Here is a 9,990-nt window from a genome sequence, read left to right as displayed (position 1 = left end):
ATAAATATGTGTGTGTGTGTTTAATTATATATATATATATATATGTATATATTAAACTATATCATGATATGTATACATATTTATATATGAATATATATAAATATACATACATATATATTATATATATTCAGATATATACTTTACTTGTATGTTTGTATATAAAGTTTATACGTATATATCCATACATATGTATATTATATATATATATTTATACATGTATAAATATAAATACAAATATATATATATATATATATATATATACTTTTATATGTATGTATATATATACATATATATGTGTGTGTGCGTGTAAGGGGGGTGTGTGTATGTATTTGATTGTGTGTTTGTGTATTTATGTAAATATTTTGAAAAAAAATGTGTATGATATATATATATATGTATATCGTTACATATCTATGTGTATATATTGTATGTTTATTTATGAGTATATTATTGTTCATGAATACACACACATATATATATATATATATATATATGTATATGTATATGTACATATATGTGTGTATATAATTGAATGTATGTATGTATACATATATTTATACATTGAATATATATATATCTATATCTATATATCTACATATATATATATATATATATATATATATTTGTGAATATATTTGATTGTTTGAGTTATTGAATGTGTTTATATGTATGTATATATTTTGAGAAAATTATGTGTATGATATATATATATATATATTTATATGTATACATATATATATATATATATATGTGTGTGTGTGTGTATCGTTACATATATATGTGTATATATTTTGTAAGTTCAGAAACCTGTATGAGTATGTTATTGTTCATGAATACACACACACACACACTCACACATATCTATATATATATATATATATATAGTGTGTGTGTGCCTGTGATTTCGTATAGATCTATATTATTGGCATTTATCATCGGCACACATCTTTGCTTTCACTCATTCGTACCTGCCACTTTATATATGTCTGTATTGTATTTAGGTTGGCATCATCGGTGGCACCGGTCTAGATGATCCTGATTTCCTAGCAGATCGTGAGGAGAAATATGTCGACACTCCTTTCGGAAAGGTGAGTCCTATGGTTTGTCGTTGATCGAGTTATTTCCCTCGTTCCTTATCGCAACAAGTCTAGTTCATGTCATTCCACAATCCCATGAGTGTGTCATTATAAGTTCTCCTATTATGATACCTTCAGCTTGTGTGTATTGTCGTACGCCCATTTGTGAGTCCTTATCCTGAAACGAGGTGCAAGGTGCCGCTGTCTGTACCACACTGTACAGAATCGCATGCTTTGGGCTGGAGAGATGTTTGGGTTCTTTTTGTATGGCATACATGGGCTGTATTGCAATGTTTTTGCGTATGGAGTATTTGTTCTTTTTGTGATGGTATGAGTATGTGACCTTGGCGGTGTGTCGAAGACGTCTCGGCATTCTCAAAGCATAAGTATGCCATCCATTAACATGGGGCACCTTAATCGTATGAATGGTACATGCACAACCACCTCTTATTCCACTATCCTCCTCCACCGCCCACCATCACTATCCTATCCTAATCCACACGCTCTCGTTATTGCGAGTGATACAGTCCGACGACAAAGGTGCGACACCCATACACACGTGCCCTACACAAACCATGCCTGCCCTCAATTTGTCCACTTTTTTCTGGTCTGTCTCGTAACCCAATCTGGAGGGTTGGGTGACTGACTTCCTAAGTTCATTTGATATCTGTGGTGTACGGTGGAGCCTCCCTCATTCTCCTCTCACACACTCCACTCCCCACAGCCATCGGACGCTCTCATCATCGGCAAAATCGGAGGCGTTGACTGTGTACTGCTGGCACGTCACGATCGCGCACACACCACCTATCCATCCAACATCAACTTCAGAGCCAATGTATGGGCCTTGAAGCAAGAGGGGTGTACACACGTGGTGGTCTCAACTGCGTGTGGCTCGCTCAGAGAGGAGATTGCACCCGGGCATCTGGTAGTGCTGGACCAGGGTATCGACCGTACTACCAAGCGCGCGTCAACGTTCTATGATAACTCTGCGGAGGGAATCGAGGTAGGTGTGTGGGGGATTGCATGTCCGGTATTCAGCGATGGAACGTTATATTTGTTCAGAGTGTTGGAGTGTGTGTCTGTGGCACCTGGAAGGGTACACTCTCATAGAGTTTTTAGGGTTTTAGCTAACCCTATAAACCCCTAATACCTACGTATGCGAAAGGTGTGGCGATAGAAAGCTTAAAGCGGTTAGCAGCTCGTGTTGCATGTGTTGTTGCATTGCTATCGCCACTTTGAGTGACGTCGATGCCACCCAAATTGACTCATCTGTGTTAGGGTTTTTAGGGTTTGAGCTAAACCCTAAACCCTAAGCATATGTGCTTCTTGGGTCTACCTCAGTGCAAATGTGTCGCAATTCCTTTGAAATGATAATTGCATATCGTTGGCCCGATCCTGGGCTCGGCCACTTCAATGTATCTGCTGATGCTGATGTGTGTTGTCCATGTGCGTGCGACTGATAAATGGGTACTGATAGACTGAGCCTTTTATGGTCTCTCATCGGTCAGTGCACCTCTGGCTTTATGTCACCCATGTGGTTTCGGCGTCACACTAGAACGTATCTGCCACGTGTGTGTCCTCTCCTCAGGAACAGCATCGGCTCCTAGACACCCCTTCTATCGCCAAAAATACTTGGCTCTTGCGCCTTGTTTATATGAGCTATAGAAGCCTCGTCCACGTGCAAAAGGCGCGTGGAGGTACTTCTGCACACCTGTGAGTATTCGACTTACGGGATGAATGCACACCTTCGAACGTTTTGAGTATCAGGGTTTAGGGTTTGAGGCCTCAAACCAAGTTTGTCTCACGTAGTTATGCCAGGAAAAACCGGCTCGTGGTCTTTTTGACCCATACTAGTCTTCACGGCATTGAGCCCCTTCAACTGAACTCAATACAGCACCTACCCAACGTCCCACCTCACGTACTGTCCATTTAAGAACGCATTTTGTACTTGCTAGTCTACTGTGGCCTGTGTTATGTACTGATCATTGAACCCTTGCTGACGTCCGATAGGGAGTGTGTCACGTGCCCATGGGTGATCCCTTCCACCCCAGGCTACGTCAGGTGGTCATCGACTGCATGAAAGATCTGGACATCACACATCACACTAAAGGTATGTCGATTTGAATCCATACGCTGCACCGACCTATATATATATATATCTATATATGTGTGTGTGTATCGTATGCGTAAACCACACGTATGTTAGGTGTCTTGGTATCATCTCTTCTGTTAAGTATATATCGAGTATTGCGTAAACTTCTACCTGGCGTTCTGATTTTTCTATCTGGCAGGTTGCACAAATGAATATCTATACATCCATATATTAATATATCAATATATATACATATATAGTTTCAAGTCATATATGATATATTTGTTTACTTGAACACCACACATCACATTACCGTATCTCTCACATGCGCCAGTCAATTCAGGTATCATATATTGCACTCCCGTGTTTCTTACCCGTGGCGTGAAGAAGCCTTCTCCCAGTCCGCACGATCCAAAGTAACGCCCTTCTCATATCATGCGCATTTGCTGCAGGCACAATGGTGTCTATTGAAGGGCCCCGTTTCTCCACTCGTGCGGAGTCTCTAATGTTCCGTGCATGGGGTGGCGACGTCATCAACATGACAACATTCCCTGAGGTAAGAGTTTCTATTAATAGAACATTCTCTGGGGTAAGAGAATCTATTAATAGAACATTCCCTGGGGTAAGAGTTTCTATAAATAGAACATTCTCTGGGGTAAGCGTTTCTATCAATAAAACGTTCTCTGGGGTAAGAGTTTCTATTTATAGAACATTCCCTGGGGTAAGAGTTTCTAATAATAGACCATTCTCTGGGGTAAGAGTTTCTATTAGTAGAACATTCCCTGGGGTAAGAGTTTCTATTGATACAACATTCCCTGGTGTAAGAGTTTCTATTGATACAACATTCCCTGGTGTAAGAGTTGCTATTAATAGAATATTCCCTGGTGTAAGAGTTTCTATTAATAGAACATTCTCTGGGGTAAGAGTTTCTATTCTTAGACCAAAATGTTGCGAGAGTAGTTGGTAAGACCATTGAAAAGATATCAGGTACATTAGACGGTGCATTTGGCATTGATTGTATCGTATTCGTACCGTATCACTCTGCGGCATCGTCTCAAAGTAAGAGAGGCGGGTCTTTGTATACTGATACTAACAGATGTGTGGGTGAGGCTGTTCAGCATGTACACTCCGCGAATTAATCAGCCGCGCAAGACCTAACGCGGAAAACAATGGGCTATATCCATGCATAGTTACTTCAACTTATATTGCCCTACCAAACACGCGTTCTAGCAAACATATGTTAGTATCACATGCTATTGCCAACCAAACCTTGGTTATTGCAGCAAAAAAAAAATGTATATTAACAAGTATACGTTTGTAGGGCACATGCTCGACATGACAGTGTACAAACCGCATCACATGCAAGCAAACCCTAAAACCCAAGGGTCAACGATTACACACATTCCTACGAATTCATTTTAGTTCGAATTGCTTGAACCCTCATGCTTCTCCCACTGAGTTAACTTTAACTTTATAATAAGTATTGAGCTAACTTTAACTTTATACTAAGTATTGAGCTAACTTTAATTTTAAAGTATTAACTTTATAATAAGTATTGAGCTAACTTTAATTTTAAAGTATTAACTTTATAATAAGTATTGAGCTAACTTTAACTTTATATTAAGTATTAAGCCAACTTTACCTTAATAATAAATATTAAGCTAACTTTACCTTTATAATATGTATTAAGCTAACTTTACCTCTATATTAAGTATTTTAAGGTCTCATGTACTACCTGTGCCTACCGATTGGCCTCGGTGTGAACACAAACCCGACACATTGCACTGGTCAGTAGACTTAAGCTGTTTAGTATTATTGTTGTCATGCGCAACCCTATATAATATATTCATATAATAATGGGTTAAAGTACAACCTTATGTAGTATTCCTACATATATAAATTGGTTGAAGGATGACCTAGCTTGTAAAGTACTTTTAAATACGAATAGGTTGGCGTACAAGCTTGTACATCACTTTCGATCACAAATGAGTTCAAGTGCAGGCGTGTGTAGTACTTTCACATACAAATGGGTTGCATGTGCATGATTGACCAACATGTCTGTAACAACTACCACAGAAAATGCCATCTATACTCTTGTAAGTACATCCCTATTTAGCTTCGATGGCTTCTCATTGCTTTAAATACCCAATACAGGTTGCGCTCGCAAAGGAGGCTGGTATAATGTACGCTTCAGTTGCCGCAGCCACTGACTACGATTGCTGGCACGAAAGTGAAGAACAGGTATGTTCCGTGCTGTCGCACACAGTGTGTGTTGTGGGGTACTAGCAGTATATCAATGTGCATGTGGTTGTGTTTGTGCATACGAGAGTTATGTGTGTTGTGGGGTACTTACGGTATATCAATGTGCATGTGGTTGTGTTTGTGCATACGAGAGTATGTGTTTTTGAGTGTATTTGTGTATAGGAGAGTTATAACTTTTGGGTGCGTTTGTTTATGTGCGAGTATGTGCTTTTGAGTGCGTGTGTTTCTATTGTGAGTGTATTTCACACTCCTGTCATGTGTTTATGTCACATCCAGAAACCTATCCCCGTACACTTGTACTCACACGTTAACATATCTCAAATGATCTTATTATGTGTACATACGCATCCTCATATACGCGTGCTCTATAACCACACCACTCACGTACAGGTCAACGTCATGATGGTCCTCAAGACCATGAAGAACAACGCAACGAATCTGCAGAAACTATTTTTAGAACTTGTGCCCCGGATCGGCAAGATGGACTGGACGGATGACATCACTGAAGCGCGTGACACTGTGCAGAATGCGGTTATGCTGCCACGTGCTATTGAGCAGGCTTTCGAAAGCATAGAGTGATGGATGTTTGATGCACTGATCGGAAATAAGGAATAGTAGTAGTAGTTGTTGTAGTAGTATGCCACACATTAGTTTAAAACAGCATAGAAAACTATAAATGGCTGAGAACGACATATTGGAGCGATATACACATTGTTCTGCGATTGCGTTTTAATTATTCGCTTCACGTATAGTTCCGCATGGTCTTATAGAGACCAACGCATGGCACCGGGAAGGGTATCTGTGCGGTTGAGCTAACTAAGGAGTGGTAGTATAGATCTGCCCAGCGAGGCCCTACATCTGTGTGCTTGGCTTCGATTTTCAGTCGCACGCCAGAGCTCTAGTGGTACATCTCCAAGAAATATCTCATGCACAACTACCTAGGCAACTGCGTGGCGAAGTTGTGCACTCGACACTCACTGTAAGAATTTCGCACCCTTGCATAGTATGGGCAAAGATAACATGTTGGTCAGGAAAGTGTTTTAGTCAATTGGATGTCGTCTCTGCCTGCGAGTGGGGGTCTTTTTATGAACGTTTTTTTTTCACGCCTTCTCAAATATATATTGAGAAGACTAGTTTTTGTTGTCTCCATTCATATACTTTTTCCGGGGGAATCTAACATGCACGTGCGAGGCGTACTAGTGTTTCATCGAACATAACAGGCGAAACACCATACATTCGACAAACGCGACAGAACAGAATCCCCAGTATTTGTTTAACATATTAGCTTGTTGATGTCCAAAATAAATTGGGAAATTTCATAAACAAACGCGTGGCAGCAGATACGATTCAACACGTAGTATCAGACCATCTGATGATAGAATAACGTTGATTTCAATATAACTTCTCTACTGCGACAGCTTTGGGAAACACAGTACTTGCTAATGTGCGAATGGCACAATCCATCAGAGCTACAATGCTTAAGGCTTGGTACCCGTGTCACGGCACAACGCACCCTCAATTCCAAATTTGTTCATTTCAACGCCAAAAATAATACTATCAAAGGGGGGGCAAAAAAAAATTGAGAATGGAACTTTCTAGATAGTGTGACGCTTCCATTTAATCTTTCTCGCTACTATAGTGATGACTTCACCACTGAAAGCGTGAGCTTGGAAGCCCCTCCAGACTTTATTGACGGCTGGCTTTTTTGCCTGTCCGTCACAAATTGCTTTATATATAGACCTCCAAGTAAAATCACGGTGTGTAAAAATACGCCTACAAAAAGGCACATTGAAGAATTCTAAACCAACCAATGAAAACTTCGTGTACAGAGGGTTTTAACGCGTTGAAAGAAAGTTAACGGGCCGTAAGATATGAAGCACTGGCTACCTTATTTAGTCATCAAAATTACAGCTATTTAAAAGTTTGGGCGTTTCCTCAATAGCAGTTTCAATGGTTTCAGTCCCTATGTCGGAGACATGTTTTATTCGAGTCCTGAGTAACCACGCCCATCCCATGGTAAGAGCCTCTATTGATACACTTTATAACTCTAATCTGAGAGAATGCGCATCACGAGGTAGAACCGATCGCTACGATCGTAGAGCATGAAGAATACTGAGCAATACAAGGTGACCAAACCAGATATCGGAAACCCTAAAAACCCTAAAACATATCGGGCCTTTTCTCATAGACATACCGATCACTGCGATCACGATGAAGCCAGTGATACAAACAACCCCAAGGGCAAGTATATGATTACGGCAGTGGCACTGTGTTGATGCACCCATCCAACGATAGAGGTTACAACGAGATCAACAGCTGACGACTTGACATTGATATACGCGACATACAGTATCTATACAATAGCTGCAGCAATACAGCGTAGCTAGAGCCACGTATAACACGCAGCATATTGCGAGAACCGGTACGAATGGGAACCGATTGAGAAATCGACGACTTCGCGGAGGTTGAGTGAAATGTTGGTGGTGAACAGAACAATAATGTGCCGGGTGAAGAAATCACCACTGCAGTAACCGAATGCTAAGAAGGAGAAAAACCAGCAGTTATCAACACCGATGTCGGCACGTGCGTTTGTTTTGCCTCAGGTATCATCGGAGTTTACATCATAACTTCCGAAATTGATATAATCGTCAGTGACGATGGCCAGCAACAACAGACACTTAAAAAAGCGTTATTCGGGATACCCGGTTCTTGGCTTTTATATTCTTTGTTGTAGCAGCAGCACATGATTGAAACCGTGGCTTTCTCCCCTTCTGAACTATTGACCCAAGCCGCCAGTTAGTTCAAGTACATTCTAGTGTACATTTCAATTACTTGGAAACTAACACTCAGCAACTGGGCATAGATACCTCATTTTGATATAGGGCTTTGCCAATGTTTGTCGCTTGAAGTGAATAAAACTTTATGAGATAGCGACCATCAACTGTATGCATTGCGTTTGAAATTAAGTATTCCATTATGGAAATTTTTTGTTCTCTTGGAACTAAACGAAGATCCTTACGATGTATTTAATACCACGAGCCCACGACAATTGTTTAGTAAAGGAAACAAAGTGTAATGTACCCAGTACATAATGTAGGTACAATATTTCCTCAAGAACGCAATCTTGCCCGTCCGTAGTAAGAATAAAGATATATTGCTTCATCCATTATTTGGTTGGAGGGTGTGTCTTCGACTACCTCAGCATCTACCTCACTCATAACCACTTTTTGTTAAATAGTACGGTCAGGAAGCGGGTTTAAACCTCTGTGGGTATGTCTGCGGCTTATCTGAGACAGGCCAGAGCACAGTAGACTTGCAAGTGTTCGCAGCCAGAGGGTGCAAAGGTACTTTCGACCGAGAGAAAAAAATATGCTTGGTGACCGACGCTCAAAATGCCGCAGCGACCTCAATAGTGTGGGGACATTGTGAAACCAATACCAATACCCAAGATGAGGGTAGCATCCTATCAGGGGAGGGAACATGGGTCATGCCCATGTATGCTTCAGAGAATCTTCTTTGGCAGGAGGTATCGCGATAGGAGACGTGAGAAAGAACGACGGTACAGCCCCATGGGACAACCTTTGATAAGGGGGGATATACGTACAACAGAGTATAAAGCCACCCGCTATGCTAAGCTGCACCAAAGATTGAGTATTGCTCAAGTGAAAACAAATTATTCGACCACCACACTTCCAGAGGAGAATCACCATCTACTAGCCGCCTGAACAAACGAACGCATCAGCATCGTGCGGGTCGTGCCGTTGATCCGCCATGTGAAAACATTCGGCTGCCAGCTTGTATTGGGCAGCCTCATCGACGTGATCCACGGTATTGCCCAGTTCACTCGGCGGGTGGTTGATTTCGGCAACGTCTTCGCCAAATGCATTTCATATTCAAATGAATGGCATTCACTGAGTGCTTCCCGTTACCACTGTGCTTATCCTGGTCAGGTGTATGGCGGGGTTATGTTTCGACAGACCGCGCGCTGTCGTAGTATGCGGCTACCGCACGATGAGTTGCTGAAGCCGTCCAGCTTTCATTGAGTCGGGATTGCCTCGTATTCAGTGTGGACCTCGTAAGGCGGCTCCATTCACCTGATCACCCTCTACTAAGCTCCTTGCCAATGACTTGTGACCAAAATACAGCCAATTTCGATACAATCCTAAGCGTCCAATTGGCTCAGCAACCCCTGTGCGCTGAGAGATTGAAGTATTGAACATGTCAAAAGCCACCCAAAATTCTGAGTGCCAAACAAAGAGAGTATCCTTTTTTAGCAGCTTCACTATCGGATTGTGAATGGTGGCAAAACCGCGGACGTTTTACACTTCGGTTTAAATACAATAATACCGCGACTTATTGAACTAGCTCTGTGCTAGCAGAATGAGATGTATTTTTTAAGGCCTCGAGGCTTTCATCGGTCACTGACTCGCCCGTGAAGCAAGTCCTCTTGCCCACGAAAGTGAGCATCCGACGGAAATAAGCTATCTGGTACCTTTTATTAGGCATAGTTGGATTTAGCAGGATCGCCGGAAGAGCGTCACAACGGTCCTCAGTTGTATA

The 9,990-nt window shown here is 41.3% G+C and overlaps 1 protein-coding gene across 1 annotated transcript; it reads left to right on the top strand.

Moving 5' to 3' along the window:
* Positions 1 to 268: 268 nt before the first annotated feature.
* Positions 269 to 6,133, top strand: SARC_10082 (S-methyl-5'-thioadenosine phosphorylase; the record flags this gene model as incomplete). The annotated part of the gene is made up of 7 exons (XM_014295882.1): positions 269 to 274; positions 1,002 to 1,088; positions 1,801 to 2,079; positions 3,087 to 3,186; positions 3,621 to 3,724; positions 5,323 to 5,409; positions 5,821 to 6,133. 7 exons carry the CDS (start codon positions 269 to 271, stop codon positions 6,007 to 6,009), a joined length of 852 nt encoding a protein of 283 aa, XP_014151357.1. The 3' UTR covers positions 6,010 to 6,133.
* Positions 6,134 to 9,990: the final 3,857 nt, after the last annotated feature.

The sequence above is a fragment of the Sphaeroforma arctica genome (genome assembly GCF_001186125.1).
Source record: "Sphaeroforma arctica JP610 unplaced genomic scaffold supercont1.1131, whole genome shotgun sequence".
Lineage (NCBI taxonomy): Eukaryota > Ichthyosporea > Ichthyophonida > Sphaeroforma > Sphaeroforma arctica.
This window is presented reverse-complemented; position numbering and strand designations above follow the sequence as displayed.